The sequence below is a fragment of the Oratosquilla oratoria genome, chromosome 42 (genome assembly GCF_046742065.1).
Source record: "Oratosquilla oratoria isolate Oo_2021 chromosome 42, ASM4674206v1, whole genome shotgun sequence".
NCBI classification, from domain to species: Eukaryota; Metazoa; Arthropoda; class Malacostraca; order Stomatopoda; family Squillidae; genus Oratosquilla; species Oratosquilla oratoria.
The window spans coordinates 6166722-6186721 of NC_134818.1; the positions used below are offsets into that span (position 1 = coordinate 6166722).

At 39.0% G+C, this 20000-nt stretch overlaps 1 protein-coding gene across 1 annotated transcript in view; it reads left to right on the forward strand.

Moving 5' to 3' along the window:
• The window catches only part of LOC143021522 (RIMS-binding protein 2-like), a 164297-nt gene that overhangs the window by 16875 nt on the left and 127422 nt on the right, over positions 1-20000 (forward strand). Inside the window, exon 7 of the mRNA XM_076179111.1 lies at positions 18448-18561. Within this exon, the coding sequence (XP_076035226.1) occupies positions 18448-18561 (114 nt within the window). The remainder of the gene's footprint in view (positions 1-18447; positions 18562-20000) is intronic.

The following is a 20000-nucleotide window of genomic DNA, read 5'->3' on the forward strand; positions in this document are numbered from 1 at the left end:
TTCTGAGAATTAGAAGCAGGGAGAAAAACAGAACATGATAACATATGTAAAATAAGACTTATAGACGCAGAATGAGATAAGATGGACATAAAATCTGTATATTCCAACCACTATCTGTGGTCCTCTTCAGATTTTTTACAAATGTGCAACTACATTATGCCTTCCTAATGGTAGCATATGTCCTACCCCAAAGACACTGAATACAGATTTATTTTATACGTTCATTTACCTAAGAAAAACCCAGAGTAAAATTAAAATCCTGCGGGGAGACCAACTCTAAATTGGACTTAGAAGAATGGGAAGCAAATCGAAGTGAAGATTCCAAAGGTAATTATCTGTTAGTTGTTACGATGGGCAATCGTATTTACCCAATGGGTATGATGCAAAACATAATCTCTGGGCAAGAATGGCATACCAGATTAGACAAGGGGTGACTATAGGCTACAAACAGATTAGACAAGGGGTGACTATAGGCTACAAACAGATTAGACAAGGGGTGACTATAGGCTACAAACAGATTAGACAAGGGGTGACTATAGGCTACAAACAGATTAGACAAGGGGTGACTATAGAATACAAATTAACATGTTTGCAGACGATGCAAAGATCATAAAAGGATTACAAAAAAATAGAATATATGATTAGAGTTTAGGTAAATGGACTTCACCGCAAAGATATGCAATATACTGGAAGTGGACGAAAGTGCAAAGAGAACATAAGTGGAAAGTGAAAGTTGCACAAAATAAAAAAAAAATGAGAGGGATCTGGAAGTGCCATCTGGTAAACACATCAGTAAGGTAGACATAAGAAAAGGTGTTTCAGTGCATGGACGGAAAGATTAAAAAAAAATCATTGAGATCAGCCCCAGATTAGAATGTGGTCCCCACATAAAACGAAGAATATAGATAGATCAAATGGATCGAAAGAATTAATAAAAGGCAACAGCCAAACTAACCCACAGCCTAATAAACAATGCATGGAAAGACCAAAAATGTTGTGTCTGGTATCATTCAAAGAAAGGAAAGAGTGAGGGGATATGTTTGCGGTGTTCAGATGAGTGAAAGAAGTTAATAAATTTGGTAGGAAAGATCACACACACACACACACACACACACACACACACACACACACACACACACACACACACACACACACACACACACACACACACACACGTGCGTGTAATTTTATGTTTGTAGTGAAGAACAAGTACACATATTTTCGTATCGTTATCCATGTTAAAACAATGTTTCATATTATGTTTCCATAAAAAGAATCCATCATTATGACACCAATAGAAAATCCTGTGCAGAATGAGTACACTTGCGAATATTTGAACCTGTCACAGTTCAGCGTGGAAAAATTTGCGAAAATTTCCAACATAAAGCTATCCATAATTATTCGTAGTGAATTAATGTATTTACGTGAATGTTCAGTGAGAAGGTAGATTTGATTTGACGTAAATCAGATGAGATGTTGAGATGAAAAGCCTAGGACGGGAAGATGTTTGGGAATGCACGTTAAGTTGCAACAAGATGAACAGTTAGATGGTTTTTACGTTTACATAACAGTAATACTATACAGAAAAAAAGTTAAAATCTTAAACATGTCACCTACCATCAATATCCAATGCCATACTACGCGTTACTGTGTCAGGTTCAGTTATACGCAACTGTACATCATCATGGTTTGATCTTTGCCCCCTGGAGTAGGATTTTTTTTTTTTTTTCTTATAAATGTCCTCCCTATTGATGTTATATCCCATTTGGTGTTTGCAATGATAATTGTTTCCTAGAATATGACCATAAATCCTTTCGCTGTGTTTTAATGTTGTCATATAGGTGTCATGCCAAGATCTTAGAAATTAGAATAAGATCATTTCTTGTCTAACCATACTAGAGCTGTTTTTTTAATTGCATTTTTATGTATAATTTGTTGTGAAATGTTCAATAAACACCATGATTTCTTTATAACTTACAGCAATCTATCACGTAGAAAAGGCTTTTTGCCAATTATCTGCAATTGTTATCTGTACTTGCTCTGTGCATACGGAATCCCGTAGTTATGGCTATTTGAACCACCATGTCGAATCCCACACTTTATTTGTTGGGGTGGGCACGCCCACTCCTGCGTGGCCAGAATTGCTCACTAGGATGGAACGCCTTCATAGTGGTACAACTATTGCTGTCGCTTTATGCGTTGCTATTGCTGCACATGCACGTGTAGCAGTTTCTGCAGGTGTCGCCGTAGAGTAGCAAACAGCTGTGGTGTGCTGTTACCGTACACGTAGCGGCAGCCTTATGAGTTGCTGTTGCTGTGCCTGCACGCGTAGCAGTTTTTGCAGGTGTTGTTGCTGTAGAAGTAGCACTTGCTGTTGCTGCTTTCATACACAAGCTGCCGTTTTCTATCGCACGCGGGGAAGCAACTCCAAGTTCAGGCGTTTCACTAAATGCGATCCCACTGTCTGCCGGCGTAATTGTCTTTGTTGTTGTTGCTGTTGTTGGTACATGGGCAAGTTGCATTTGCCATGTGTGTTTTGTAGTTACTTCTGCCTGTGTAGCTGAGTAACTTAACGACGACTTGATACGGTTATTAAGCCCCCTTTGGCTTAAACTTCGGCAGCATCGATCATTGCCTTGACCCCTCCCTCTCCACCCCTTTCCTCCCCGTCCCAACCTCAGCAAAAGTCATGTGAACGTTCCATAAGCCATGTTTCGTTTTCGAGACAAAATCAGGTAATTAGGCCTGATTGATAATCGATTGCTAGTTCATTGACTCAAAGAATGATTATAAGCTTTGTTACGATAAAGAGAAAAATCCTGTCCTCATTATTACTAATGATTGTTTGCTAGTTTACTGCCTCAATGGTTGATTCTGATTTTTTTGTTTTTCATTATAGATAATAAAGATACAAGAATGGCACAACCTCCTGATGCCATGATTGATTCTGTCGCCCAAAAAAATGACCTTTGATGAGGTTCAATCGACATGATTGCACGAAAACTTGTGGAAAAGAAAAACGTTTCGTTGACACAACTGACGGAATCACACATCCTCAGGAGTTTATGTCACGACCCGTGCTTCCCAAGAATTTCATGCTCTACACCTTTTAGTTTTCCTTATAATTAAAAAAGAAAAAAAGAAAACGTTAATATCCAGTGGCCGCATAGCTCAGTATTCTGTTCGACTCCAGAGAATTGATTCACTCGAGGAAATGCTCCATGGCTAATTGCATTCATCCCGACCATCTCAAAATGGTAAACACAAATTCAATTATCCCTCTGATACCTTCTCTTATAGAAAGATTTGGTGATGGCCACAATAAGATCTATGGAGTGGCCACTGGGTATTGATGTATTCAGATCATCATAATCCCAAGAAATTCCCCAAACACCCTCCTCTCGACTCTTCCTTCCTTTCTTTTTCTTTTTTTTTCTTTTTTTGTCTATACACTTCCTATCTCACTGTGAAACCACATTCGTTATAAACAGTCATACAAAAATGTGGTTCATTTTTTTTTTTTTCATTTTTCTTTCCAATTCATGATCATTTTTGTCTTCCCTGAGCACCCTACGCATTTTAACATCGTACATCTAAGATGGCGGAATTAGATAAAAAAAAATAGATTCGATGTTTTGATTGTACTCTTGGTAAGATGAAGACATTAGCAAAAAAGAAAAAATGGTAAAACGTAATTCATTGGATGGTGCGTAAGGTTTTTGAACCAGCTTATCATTCATTTGCATAACAGAAGAAAGCTTCCGTTAACTTGCTCCATTACAAAGTGGTTCTTCCGTCGCGACTTACTTTGTAGTGACTAATAACAATAAGCTCTTTATCAGTGTGTGATTCTGTCAGAAGCTAAGTCAAGGCTCTTAAATTATCATTTACAACAGAAAATGTCTTCGAGTATGACAAGATGTCTTCTAGCATGTCGCATAATCCATAACCGCAAGACTAAATGGCGAGATATTCACATGATTTATTGTCGTCTAAGATGTATTACTTAGTTTCATAATGCTCCCTTTGCAGCATAAATAAGTTCATTTATCATGATAGTATTTGAAAGATATATGAATGTATACACTTCACTCTGTCGACACAGAAAATTGTTACATGAACTAATGTCAGAACTTTTTTGAGCTTTGAAATCTTAAACAAAACAAAAACTTTCTTTTCCTTTGCTTTGCTAGATAAAACTTATGTTTTTTCTACTAAACATAACGGTTTTGTTTTGGGTTGAACGTTACACCATGATACAGCTGTCGAGAGTGAGGTGAATGACTGAGGTGATGCGTTGCCTAGTAGCCTAATCCCGTGAGTAGTTGATGCACGGCATGGGAGCAACAGCCATTTATAGGGATCCATCACATCACCTCTTTGCTGCCGTAGCTACTGCTTGTCGTTTCTGGACTAAAAGTAAAAACAGGTCTTTACCAATTTTCTTTTCATGCCTAAGATTTTCAAGCAACCTCTTCCTCTCTCATTTCCCGTTTTCGTCCATGCATATCATCCATTTAGTGATATTTTCTCCTTTTATACAAGTTGGCGTGCTCCTCTTCATGATTACATTTTAAGACTGGTCGCCCTGACCACATTCTAAATCTTGTTTAACGATTCTTTTTCAACTAGGCTATGATGATATTTACCTCTGCTATTGATAGTTTTGAAATTCTTACTATTGTCATTATTACTACCACCACTACTACTACTACTACTGCTGCTAATACTACTACTACCACTCCTACTACGAGTACAACTAAAACTGCTGCTGCTACTACTACTACTACTACTACCACTCCTACTACGAGTACAACTAAAACTGCTGCTGCTACTACTACTACTACTACTACTACTACTACTACTACTACTACTACTACTACTACTACTACTACTACTACTACTACTACTACTACTACTACTACTACTACTACTACTTCTACTACTACTACTACTACTACTACTACTACTACTACATGTACCACCTTCACTACTAACATTACTCTTTAGTAATATGGCAGTACTCATAGTTTCTTAAAATAGCTCTTTTACTGGCTAAATTATTTTAGCCACCGTTCAAGTTCTTCCAGTTTATGATAAAAAAAAAATCACTGTTGAACACCCGCTGAAAGACGTATACTGTTCATGACTTTCGAACCTATCTGTCTGTCTGTCTGTCCTCTAATTAGGGAACAAGTCTATCTGTCTGTCTGTTCTCTGATTAGGTGTTCAGCTTGTTCCCCACAAATGTTGACATCCTCTCTTCAGTGAAGTATGATTAGAGTGTCAGGGGATGATAATCATTTCAAACGCTTTCTGTTCGTGTCCATGATATTCATTCCACTTTAGTATTAGCTGTATACTATTATTAGAGACCTTGTTGATATTCTGTGCTACAGTGAGTCCTCCTTATACAGTAATTCTTTATCCGGTAAATTCACATACATACATATATACATATACCAAGGCTTTTTTCCCTTACAAGGGAGGTAGCCAAAAAGAAAAAGGCTACCTCCCTTGTAAGGGGGAAAAAGCCTTGGTATATGTATGTATGTATGTGAATTTACCGGATAAAGAATTACTGTATAAGGAGGACTCACTGTAATGATAAAAATTTCTGACCTTCAAATCCATTCCCTGATATTGATGTATTTTTCACTAATCTCATTTCTGATCTATTTGATCTGGACTATTGGGTCTGAAATATAATATACAAAGCTCTTTGTTCCGTATATTATTTTTCTTAAATTTTAAACTTCTTACATATTCATTTAGTTTAACATGTTCCTTTCGCAAGTGAAATAACTTCATGATCCACTTTTGACGACTTGACTCAAATTGACTTAATTTTCGTCAGATTTACCTGAACAGATCGTAATATTGCCACTCCCCTGTCAGATCTTTAGCTTCCACTGTTTATTTCATGTCACCCCACCATAAATTATTCCAGGGTTGTCTTCTTTTTTGCATTTCCAGTAGCTGTACTTATGCGCTCCTTATCTCAAATGCCAACTTTCTCTTGCACCACATTCATTTGTTCTAACTTGAGCCTTCATCACCTTACAGTAATATCATCCCGTTGTTTCGGACTATCTCCCCGTTCTCTCTCTTATTCTGCAAGAACTTTTTGACTTTCCGTTCATCGATCACCGTTGTTTCGGGCCATCTCTCCGTTCTCTCTCTTATTCTGCAAGAAATTTTTTACTTTCCATTCATCCACCACAGTTGTTTCGGACTATCTCTCCGTTCTCCCTCCTATTCTGCAAGAACTTTTTGACTTTTCATTCATCGATCACCTATTTAGTGTCAGGCGTCTCTCATCTGCAGCGACGGCTCAACGGCTGAATTGGCAGAAGCCATAGCCCATTACTCGTATTCCTTTTTCTGTCTCACTAGTAGATCGTAAATAGAGTACCATCCTCAAGCTCCTCTCCTTTGTCCTTGAGCATAGAGCTGATTAGTAATGGCTGTGATAGAGCCGAACACTAGTAATTACAGATGTTTTTGTATACAACGTTACCCAAAGGATTCCCTCCCAGGCCCTTTCTCCGTTCCTCCCTCTTTCCCTCCCTCCCTCCCTTCTTCCCACCTCGTTCTTTAGATATCACCTTTTACACGACATTTTCTTTGCACCTGTTCTTCCCAAATCAAGTACTTTCACAACCAAATAACATCCTATATTTTCTCTTTCACTCACTGTCACTCACACACACACACACACACACACACACACATGCACACACAGACTCTAGTTCTTCCACATATAATCATTCCTACTTCCACCGTGACCACATCCACCACCATCGCAATTAGTCTCTCGACGCACGCGAAGATAGCCGGCCACATAATTTTCACCACTGCCACCATCTCACCACCTTCATCACTACCGCCACCGCCACCACCACCCCATTACCGTTACCACCACTATTACCACCACCACCGCTGCCGTCGCCGAGCCTTAACTGCTGTTTAGTTTGACGTTAGAAAGTCGTTATCGCTAGCCAGAGACACTAGCTAGTAAACCGTGTAGCTGATGATAATGGTGCTGAAGATGATGATGATGATGATGATGACGATGATGATGATGATGAGGTTTTTAACCAACCTCTGCTTCTCTCCCGCAACCAACCAACCAACCAACCACCATTATGGCTTTATCCCCTCCCCCCCACTGGGAATGATGGTCTCCGATTCTCTCGCAGATTCGACGGCGCCCGTTAAGTTCGTTAAAAACATCTTCAAGGGCGTGCAAGGACTTTTCGCGCCGGACGATAAAAAAATGCCGACGAAATTGGTGTCGACCGTGCTGGGGTCCACGGGGGCGGCCGCACAAGCTCTCATCCCTAAAGGGCCCGGTGAGAAGGGGGGACCGACAGGGTTGGGGGGCCTTCTAGGCACCAACCAGCGCGCCCCTGCAGCAGGTCAGCAGCAGCAGCAGCAACAGCAGCAGCAGCCTCCTCAGCCCCAGCACGGGACGCATCTAGCCGCGGCAACTGCCAGTACGTCAGAGCTCCCTAAAGTTCAGCACCACCCAGCGTCCAGTCGCCGCCAGTAACACGCACACGGGAGCCCTAAGCCAACCACACTGCCTCCCGCACCCTCTTACCCGTTGCTGAGGGAACGGGAGACACAGGCCACTCGTAGTAGTTGTAGATGTTTGCTTGAGGACGGGCAGTAGAGGTGTAGTAGTCACCAGGGTTACGCCAAGCCTCACCTCAGCCCTTAAGAGATAGTACTTTGTAGGACTTGTTGATGAAACGTTGGAGTTTGTCTCGTTCGCTTTCTTTTTTCTCCTCGTAATCTGACTTCCGCCAAATTAGAAGGTAACCACCCGAGGGTAGTAGACCACTTCCAGGAAGCTTTCCTTCCCGTTGTGGAGAACTGATTCCGGCTCACAACGTTGGCCGTCACTGGTAGAGCAATTTGACCCTTAGTTACTCATGATCTTCCCCTCCCGTAAGAGACAAGTCCTGTTGTCTCAGTGTGGTTGGCTCTCGATTATCCCAAGCCCAGGGAATGCCCGGCAAGGCAGCACTCCATTCCATCCACGCAGGTACCCGTAGGAGGATCAGACACACTCAGTCTCTGTCCATAAATGCTTATGAAGGAGCCTTCCTCCCAAATATGTACATGTATACGAGGTCTGTCCGGAAAGTATCCAGCCATTATGAATATTTGCAGAACTGGCCATGTGATCTTAACGGAACTTGGTGGACACTGAGAGGAGACCTTATTGCGTATGCCTGAGCGGCCATACCCCCATGTAACACCTCCTTTATCCGCCAGACATGGTTTAGTAAAGATGTGTACTGTTTGACTGTCGCATTAACAATGACTTAAGAAGTAGCTCAGCGAATATGTATCAAGTTTTGTTGTAAACTTAAACATTCATTAGCGGAAACTATTTGAATGATTAAGAAGGCATTCTAGGATGATTCAGTAAGTGAAGCACAGGTAAAAATGTGGTACAAATGCTTCAAAGAAGGCCAAAAATCCGTCGAAAGTGATCCACGTTCTAGAAGGCCTTCAACATGCAGAACACCCGAAAATGTTGAACATGCAAAGACTGCAATCTACGAAAATCGGCGATTGACAGCCCGAGAATAAGAAAATGATCTCGATATCTCGCGGACAAGTTGTTTTTTTCAGAGATTTTGACAAAAGACCTTAGCATGACACGAGTGGCGGCAAAATTTGTCACGCGTCTCCGTGAGCAGAAGGAATTTTGTGCTGAAAATTCACAGGACTTGCTTCAAGGTGCCACAAATGACCCAGATTTCCTGAAACAAGTAATAACCGGAGATAAATCGTAGGTCTACGGCCATGACCCAGAAACAAAAGCTATTCGTTCAGTCATTGTTAATGCGACGTACACATCTTCACTCAACTATGTCTGGAGGGTATATAAAGTGTCACTTGGTAGTATGACCGCTCACGCATATGTAGTAGGGTCTTCTGTCAGTGTCCGCCAAGTTCTATTGGGATCGCATGACCAGTTATGCAAATATTCATAATAGCTGGATACTTTCCGGACAGACCTCGTATATATATATATATATATATATATATATATGTATATATATATATGTATGTATATATGTATATTTATAAATATGTATATATATATTTTCATATATATACATATATTTACATATACATATATATATGTATGTATGTATATATATAATATATATATATATATATATTCATAATTTAGTAGTAATATAGTCTTGAGGACCTGGTCTAGTCAAGCAGCGACTGTCTGTCTCAGTCTAGATTGATTCAAGTAAAGAGAATCTAGGTTGTGCTTAGTGACAAACCCCAAGGGCTGCTAATGCTTGGCCACGGCCACCAGCCCTTTTCTAAGCTTCTGTGGATCCCCGACCACCACCATGGGGAGACATTTTATGCTCTTCGGGGGCTGAGCGCAATTGATCCATTTCCTCCCTTCCCCGTATCGCTACTATAGCTCCTGAGAAATATGGCCCGTCCACCCCCGGTCCTCTTGATGGAGCCCCCGGCCTTGGATGTTACCTTGTGTGGTGCAGACCCTGAGTTCTGGCATAATCCTTGCTCCTCTTCCTCCACCATCCTCTCCTCCTCCTTCTCCTCCTCCCCCTTGCCCTTCACCTCCTCCTCCTCCCGTTGTCTGTCGTCAAGACTTCTGATCTAACCTGTGCCGAGTTCTGGGACTATTCTAGAAGAGAACGTCTACAAATCCACTGGACCTCAACCTAGTGAGCAAACAGCAGCACAGTATTTTGAAGCCTTAGATCACATTCTGTCCGCATAATGATAATGTAGTGTGACATCAGAATTCCTCCTCAAAATAATAAGAACGACTTGCTTCCCCTTCCCACCACAAGCACACCTTCACCCCTCGGCAGTGACTAAACTCCTTTTGTGAATATAATAAAGTGCAAAGTATTTGCAGTCATTACCTAATATTGAGCACCTCAATTCTCCTCTCTTTCACTATCTCTCTCTCTCTCTCTGACTGTCTCACTCTCTCTCTCTCTCTCTCTCTATATGTATATATATATATATATATATATATATATATATATATACAGACACATATCACTTGGACAAAATGTAGTGGCACATTTGTAAAATAATCACGAAGAACCCACAGTCGGAATAAAAGGAAGCTTAGAAGAAATTATAATTTCTATATTTCGGCTGATGGCTATAGCCCTCTTCAGGAAAGTACAGGTTACAAGAAATGATAGAGACATAAATACAATTGGAATGTAATTGTAAGGGGAACAGGCATAGCAAAAAAACAGACATTCCGTCGCGCAGGGCAGAGTCAGAAGGGAGGGGATATGTGGGTAGAGGTGTGAGGTCAGAAGGGATGCGGGGGCAGGAGTGGTGGAGGAGCGGGGTCAGGAGGGTGAATATATTTAACCAAACGACTCACAGCTAGCCGTGAGATTATGTCCGAGTTCAGACATTCTTCTAGGCGGATTTAAAAAAAATTCTTCTGAAGCTGCAGTTGGATTTAATATTTTGGCCTTATCCCAGTCAAGACTATGATTTTTGGTACTGACATGTTGGAAAACAACAGATTTTTCACGGGCATATTTATTATAACTCCATCAATCCTTCTTTTAATCTAATTCCCAACAACCGTCTCACAGTTGCTTATCATTGTCCTAGTACTGTGCACAAACAAATTGTTAATGTCCATCAAAGGTTAAGGGGGGCTGAGGCTCCAGGAGTTTATAGCTTACCTTGTAGAGATTGTGATTTAGTGTACCTTGGCCAAACCAACAGGGATCTTAACACCAGGTTAACGAAGCACAAAAGCTCCATTAGATATACCCAAGAAAATTCCGCTGTGTTCCAACATGTCAGTACCAAAAATCATAGTCTTGACTGGGACAAGGCCAAAATATTGTTGAAGTCCAACTGCACCTTCAGGAGAAAAATGGTTAAATCCGCCTTAATAGAAGAATGTCCGAACTTGAACATCTCCAAAAGTCAATGGTTCTCGGACATAATCTCACGGCTAGCTCTGAGCCGTTCGGTTAAAAATATTCACCCTCCTGACCCCGCTCCTCCACCACTCCTGACCCCGCATCCCTTCTGACTTCACACCTCTACCCATATAGCCCCTCCCTTCTGACTCCGACCTGTGTGACGAAATGTCTTGTGTATAGCTATGTCTGTTCCTCCTCCACTTACACCCCAATTGTATTTACGTCTCTACCATTTCTTGTAACCTGTACCCTCCCTCCCTGTCTGTCTATGTGCCTAACTACCCATGTCTCTCTCTCTTTCTCTGTGTGTGTGTGTGTGTGTGTGTGTGTGTGTGTGTGTGTGTGTGTGTGTGTGTGTGTGTGTGTGTGTGTGTGTGTGTGTGTGTGTGTGTGTGTGTGTGTGTCGCTCTCTCTCTCTCTCTCTCTCTCTCTCTCTCTCTCTCTCTCTCTCTCTCTCTCTCTCTCTCTCTCTCTCTCTCTCTCTCTGATTCCGAACCTCACTTTCCCCTCTCGCCTACACTTTTCAATATGAGGTTCGAACCGGGTTCGACTCTACGTTCTGGCCTAAGGCGTCCCCAGGACTCGACACAGGAGAAGATCAGATCACCGACAGACGAGGTGGCTGTCTTTTCAGTAGATGGATTGAGATGCATAAGAGTTCTTATCTACTTAAGTCAGATTTCTTTATAGAACTGCATCGTGGCTTGGACTGATTGACTTTGGAATATTGGTTTGATTTCATGAATGACTGGTTCGTGGATTGAAGAACTATTTCGTTATGTGTAATCTGTCTCTTACTATTTATACTTGGGGTGACATACTGAAAGCCCTTAATTCATTATAATCAATACGCACGATGTTGTATGGGACGCAACATGGACACGTACTATTCCTACACACTGTGTATCTATAAGCATCTTCATTTTATTTTTTTATCACTGTTTATGCAAGGACCATTTTTTTTTCTTTTTTTACAGTATGAAATGCTGTGTTTTTAGTTGCCAAATTAAAATACAATTTGTCTTACAAATAAAAATTCATAATTTTGTTCTTCACATCTGAATAAAGCTGATTTAGGTAAAGGAAAACTGGATTACATGGAATGCTTAGAAATAGTATTTGTAAGTTTTAGAAAAGTAATTTTTAAAAATTCAAGTAGGTACTCATGTACAGTTGTATAAATATATAACCCAATTGTGTGTACATAGAATAAATATATTGGTAAAGTTAGGCAAATAGTTCGTTCTTGATAGGAGTGGAACCACACATTTCGAACGTTTGAATTTCAAACGAACGTGCATGATTGCTGTAACGGTTTACTGTAACGGTAAATTCGAAAGGTTGAATTACAACATTTAACGGTTAATTTTACTATTTCATTAAATTTGAACGAATCTGGGTCCCAAGCTGTCACAATTAGTTCTTCCAAGTCGATGGTTTGCTCTTTGAAACGTTGATCCAGCTAATTCCAGTCGATTTCATTCAATTAGGAGACTGACTTGAAGGCTGAAATGATACTTTTCCACGATTTGAAGAAACCTCATTTATTTAAGTCGCACTCTCAATGAAGAAAATTTGGTGGCCAGTGTCCAAAATTAGCCAAATCTTAGAAAAACACGTCACTATTCTAAAAGTAAATGATAATGAGAACTATGCTTTTGTAATTAGTACTTTAAGTTAAATGAAAGGGTATACCTCTACTCCCATTTTCTTTAACCCGTTTTCTCGCACAGTTTGGTAGCTGAGCATGAGAGTATTGTTGGAGTTCACGGATGTAGGTGTAGGTGTGTGTGTGTGTGTCTGTGTGTGTGTGTGTGTGTGTGTGTGTGTGTGTGTGTGTGTGTGTGTGTGTGTGTGTGTGTGTGTGTGTGTGTGTGTGTGTGTGTGTGTGTGTGTGTGTGTGTGTTTCAGCGTGCGTTTGTATGTTTGCGCGTGCGTTTGTGTGTGCGTTTGTGTGTGTGTGTGTGTGTGTGTGTGTGTGTGTGTGTGTGTGTGTGTGTGTGTGTGTGTGTGTGTGTGTGTGTGTGTGTGTGTGTGTGTGTGTGTGTGTGCGCTCGCGCTTACAGACAGGGACTCCATGGCTACTAATGATGACTTACAAAATACCTTTCACTTGTTTTACATTATATGTCTTATATACAGCAGTAGTCACGTCTGTTAAATAGTTCTACACATAGAGTGTCTATCGAAATCTTAGAATTCTAGAAATTAGAAGATTAGGTTTGCATGATCTAAGTTTCTAGTTAATTGTTTCCTTAGTTGAAATGATTGGCCACTTGTAGATAACCCTGAGAATATGTTCAGTTATTCGATGATTGGATTCCAATACTAAATAGAAAGCAAAAAACGAACAGACGTGTATTCATTTTCAAATTTAACAAAATCGAATCGACGCGTGTCTCGTACTGGAAAAGGCAAGATCCGTCTTCGACTTCTGTATACAAAGTACGGAGACTTGACAAATAGATGTTATCATAACTAAAAGTAGATGATTTAGATGCGGACTGGACCTTGGCGAATTCAAAAATATATAAATATTGAACGAAATCCTGTTTACGCTGGAAAGTCTGCCCCTTAAGAAAATATTTGAAACCGTGTTCGTTCCACAAAAGAATCTTTGAAGCGCATTTCATCAACATGAAAATATTAAGGCTTTTCGGGTTCCGCTCACCACGCAAACGCAACCTCGAGGGGTTGACACTCCGTGCCCCAACTTGGCCTAATACCTCTCGACCATCTTCTACTATATTTCTTCCACAAACAGTCTGCGATACAGAAACAGTTCCACATTCATACAACTCGGACAATAGGCCAATGTGGACCTGCCGATTCCCAGTCAGTCAAATTGAAAGTTACAGTTATTATTATTGTCCTTTTAGCACATCATATTTAGACTACCATACGATACCTTAGTTTGGTGATGCCACTGGCTATGTGAACATAATAAACAAACCTTGCAAAAGATCTTATATAGAAAATACCGTAATGACCCACATAGCCTTCCTCTTGCAATGTGTAAGACAAAATCCACATATAACACCCCCTACTCTGCATACAGTTTTCATCTTGATAAAACATACATCAATGAACTGGTCTTCAACTCTTGTTCTCGTGGCCAATTTCACCCCAAATGTGATGACACCCGTTTTATGCCCACCATAACTACGTACAACTAGATTACCTACAACCACCTTCCATTGCTGATATTTTTCCAATCATTCCTCCCCATTCACTCCTTCCTACATTCACGTACCTTTGTCCTTAACCCTCAAAACCTTGCTTCTGAAAATCAGTTCGATTTGAAAACAAGATATCATACTAGATGTGCAAGTATGCATGGAGGCATACAAAACTATAAGTGATTTTAATTTTATTTCCGAATGGGTTATCGTTTTTCATATTAACGTTTTGTTTGTTATTATCTGTCATTAATGAAGTTTTCATTATATTACAATTTTCTTCCCAGCGATGATCCACCCTCATAACATAAAATAGTGTCTTTGCCTTCAACTCGTCTTTCCTGTCTTTCGTTAAATCTTGCCTCAGTTGAAGTTCTTTTTAAGATAGATTAACAAAATTTTGTGCCTCGGAAGACAATCACAAAGAATTAAAAATCGAATGACGGTTTTACAAGTAAATGAAAATCGAAAGATTATTTACAGATTGGAGAAGAGAATCAAGGAATTCGATACAATAACAACAACAAAATTTAAATTTATGTGAATGCAGCTAGTATATAGCTTCAGTATAATCAAGTCTTTATAACTTGTCCAGATATCGACTTAAAAGTATTTGTTTATTAGGCAATTGTCTCCACTGATACATCAAGTTAAATTTCAAATGGTAAGAAATGTCGATTTTGCATTACTTAATAAAGATTATGCGGTATGTGAATTCCACGCACAGAAAAGCATATGGCAAGCAGTCGAGATATAAAATGATAACTCCAATTCTCAAAAAGAGCGTAGCGATACATCAACTCAAAACGGTGGTTTTCCTTTCTTCAGTATTAATTCTAACCAACGGTCAGAATTCATCAGATTTGCGCCCATATTTTTGGTAATTTACCAACTGGGTTCTGATGATAACATTTTCATTTTTCTAGGAAAGACGGTTTCAACTCTAGTCATATACTCGCAAACACTAATCCCTCTGATAGTTTACAAATGCGTTCCGATCACGTAAATACCATCATTGTAGCTGCAGTTTTGTTGTACCAAAAACCATGATGAAATGCCACAGGAGTAATTACCTTTCCCTCTTATTTCAGAACAAAAGATAATTTTATTTTGATAGAATTAAGAGCATTTCAGCATTAAATAACTTCATCCCCTTACTGTGCCGAACGGAATTTCTGCGTATACATTAGATAATCAGTCTGCAGAGGATCAAGAAGTATAGAAATCAGTCACGTGTGTGTTATGTGTATATATATATATATATATATATATATATATACATATATATATATATATTGTATATACATATATATGTATATATATAATATATGTACATATATATATATACATATATATATATATATATGTATATGTATATATATATATATATATATATATATATATATATATATATATACATATATATATATATTTTATATATATATATATGTGTGTGTGTGTGTGTGTGTGTGTGTGTGTGTGTGTGTGTGTGTGTGTGTGTGTGTGTGTGTGTGTGTGTGTGTGTGTGTGTGTGTGTGTGTGTATTTTTATATAAAAATATATATATATATATATATATATATATATATATATATATATATATATATATACTGATGACCCACTTTCGGAGAACAATAAGCCAAGATATAGAGATCTGTATATTTCGATCACTTACTGTGATCCTCCTCAGCTGAAGAGGATCACAGTAAGTGATCGAAATATACAGATCTCTATATCTTCGCTTATTTTTCTCCGAAAGTGGGTCATCAGTATTATTTTACAAATGTGCTACGACATAACTTTGTTTTATATATGTATATATATATATACATATATATATACACACACACACATATATATATATATATATATATATATATATATGTGTGTGTATATATATATATGTATAAATACATATATAAATACATATGTATATATATATTTATATATATGTATATATATATATATATGTATAAATATATAAAATACATACATACATATACGTATATGTACATATATATATATATAAATATATATGTATGTATGTATGTATGTATGTATGTATGTATGTATGTATGTATGTATGTATGTATGTATGTATGTATGTATATGTATATATATATATATGTGTGTGTGTGTGTGTGTGTGTGTGTGTGTGTGTGTGTGTGTGTGTGTGTGTGTGTGTGTGTGTGTGTGTGTGTGTGTGTGTGTGTGTTTGTGTCTGTATGTGTTTTCAGAGCCCTTACATTCCCTAGGACAAAGTTCTCATTGACGCCAAACCCCGCCCCCCCTTGTCACCATTTCCCCCCTCCACCACCTTCTACTCCCTATTTTAGCTAATAGTTAGCGAAATGATTAAAAACATTTCAAGATTTGCATTTAATGTCCCTTGTGCAGAAAGGATAAGGGGAAGTACTTAATATTTTGGTGATTGTAACGTACAAATCGTCGGTTATGGAAAATGTTCAGGGATTCTTTAACCTTTTTTTTCATCATTATTTTGTCAGCCTTGTGGGCGGCAAATCTAGGTTGAAATTGCCGCCCCCCTAAAAGTGCCACCCTCCCCCCCCCCGGGGCATATGACCCACCCACCCCCACCCCCAACCCCCATGTGAGAGCCCTGTGTGTGTGCTGGTAACCACTAAGAAAAACAGAAACGTAAAATTCCCGAGCGCTTTCGTGTAATTATTATCTTCATGGGAAGTACACATTAAAATGATACAAAGTTAGCATAGAAAGACAAGTAGCTATAATATAAGCAGGAATGGTCACAAAACAAATGATATTGGGAAAGTTTTACTTTGGGCAAGCTGGTAAAGAATTCTTAACTCGGATAACACAAGTATAATGTTAGAACAGCACAAAAATCCAAAGTTTTCTTTGTTATTATAAAAGATTTTAATTATTGCATTGACCATTTTATAATGTAATTCAACTGTCAACAGAAAGATCATAGAGAGAGGCCTCATTAAACATTGTGAAGGAGTTAATATTAACATTAATAGTGGATTGTATAAGATAGTTTTATCATTAGCATAAATTGTAAAACGTTGCAGTTATCACCAAACGTCTTTATGAATTTTGGTATTGATTCTAAAAGTATACTTAAATTGTGACATTTCGATTTAAATATGTGCTGTGACTCTTCATTTCCGTTAGGGATCTCTACTAGTCATTTAATCACCTTTGTTACCATTCCTGTTTATGATTGCTTTGTACCACTTTCATCCGTATCTCCCCTGAAGATGTGAAATACACGAAAGCGCTCGGGAATTTCGTGTTTCTACTTTTTCCCTAGTGGTAACCAGCATATTACTGGATCACGTGCCAGCTTTGGTGATCTATTTGCACATGATCCAATAATATGCTAGTTACCACTAAGGAAAATAGAAACACGAAATTCCCAAGCGCTTTCGTGTATTTCACATCTTCAAGGAGCGATACAGATTAAAGTGGTACAAAGTATATATGTATGTATGTATATACATATATATATATATTATATGTATATATATATATATATATATACATATATATATATATATATATATATATATATATGTACTTCTTATACGTGTGTATTCTAGAAAAGATGCATATGTATGCATGGACTATCTTCTGAAACTCTGATTAAAAAGATGACTGGAACAGAATCCAGGAGCCAAAGACAAGGAAGACCCGTGTTGTAAGAGAAGACTGATGCCATACAGGGCGGTGGCAGCTGGACCAGCGTGCATGAGTGGCATGACCGCAATGATGGTGATGGTGACGATGACGATGATGATGATGATGATGATGATGATGATGATGATGATGGTGATGATATACAAATGAAAACCGTGAAGTGAACGGGCAACGCGACGTTCTGTTTTTTTGTTTTTTTTCGGTTCTACGTAGGACTGGCATGAAAAACAAAGCATGTTAAAGTTGTTGTATGGAGTGCCTTGACCATCTACTTCTTGTGTTTCTCTACTTAACCGTTTTCCTGTTCTTTTTTTTTCTGTTTAGCGCATTTGAACATAAACAAAACTACCCTGGTTCCGCGCTTGCATGACATTTTTAAAAGAGAAAAAAAAATGAATTTGTAACTTCCCTCCCCCTGTAATCTCTAACTGGTGTGTTAAATAAAACTTACATGTGAGAGAACAGGTGTGAAAGCGTCAAACCACAAAGCTACTACAGAACCCAGTCCTCAGCCTTTGTATGAAGTATCATTATTACATAATATATGGAAGATGAAACATTAATCAAATCATTAATCAGTCTTCGTGGGTGTTCTGCAGATATTGGCAGGATGGGTCAGGACCAACAACAGCACAACAGCACCAGCACTTACAACAGCTATCTGGACCTGGAGGATATTATAGAAGAGGACGAGGAGACTTTAACGGAACATGGTAAGCTGTCGTACGCGCAGGTTTTTTCTAATAACTTAGCATTTTTAGTCATTTGGCATTATGGTCTCACGCATCTTTGTCCTCGGCCGTTGCGTCAAAAGTCAGTCAAAATATCTATTTGGAAAAAAGGGGGGAAATGCGTCTGAAAAGATGTAGGGTAAGGTAACCGGTTTTTTCCTCAATGGAATTTGGATGCTTGTGACCAGCTTAAACTTTTTTTTTACCAAGTTTAGTCGTGTTTTTAGGCCCCAAGAAAGTTTCTTTTTCCAGATCACAAGAAGCTTTTCTGTCTTCATTGAATCGCAAAGGTTGAAACATCTATATATCTCCTTTTAGGAGGTTGGCAACCTATACCACATGTAAAGAGATACCAATAATAGAAAAGAAAAAATATAAATACATAGTAATAATACAATAATTGTTGCCTTATTTTCACTGACTAAAAACAAGCAACTCCACAGTGGCTGGCAATGGACCCCAAGCCCTCCCATAGATCTCCCTAGGAAGAAACGTTGGACTGTTGTCTGTAATGTATTAGTGTTAGGCTGTTTCTGAGTCACCGCCACATAGGAGTAAAATGAAAGAAACAGTCGCAGGCTATCAGGATTCCCATTTGTTGTCACTCACATATTAGCTCTTTGAGCATGAAGGGGTCATCTCTGACTCCAGCCCACTGCCTGGGTCAGAGGCAATGCATCAAGACACTCTCACACCAGGGCCCAACAACCGATGCCGGTTTACCTCCCCTCCCTCACCGATTATTTATATGGCAATCTCATAACCTTCCCCTTCTCTTCATTCCTTTGAGAAATTACAGAGCAGGAAAGAAGAAATACCTTCGGTCCTCGTGATTTCCTCATTCCTCTTATCCATTTGTAACTACTTTCTACTCACAACAATCTCTTCCTCCTTCCCTTCCTAGCCCCTTTTCACTCCGTCCATCAAAATCTTGATCGGTCTCAACATTAGTTTCAGTCGTTGAAGGCGACTCAATGGGATGGAGCGAGAGAACTAGGGATCGGCCCCCACCCCACGTTTTTGTTTGTTTTCCTGCAGTATGTAGGTTGTACAGGAAACGGGAGGGAACAGAGGGCGAGGGTGGAAGTGGCAGGAAAGAAACCAGGACATGAGGAATCATTACCTAAAAGAAATGGGGAAGCAAGTAGGAAGTAAAGAATAAAAGTAAGTCAAGGGGAGAATAGAGATAAGGTGGGGGTAAGTGTATGACGGAGAAGTTTGAAAAGAATAAATAATTTTAGAAGGAAGTGAAAAGAGTGATGGGAGGCAAGAATAGTAGAGATGGCAGACTGATAAATACTGATAGAAGACGATAAGGGAAAAATGGATAGAGTATTTTAGGAAGTTGTTGAATGTAAAGAAGATAAGGAGGTTTTGATCGGGGGAGTAGGATACGCCAGGAAAATTACTTTGATGGGAGA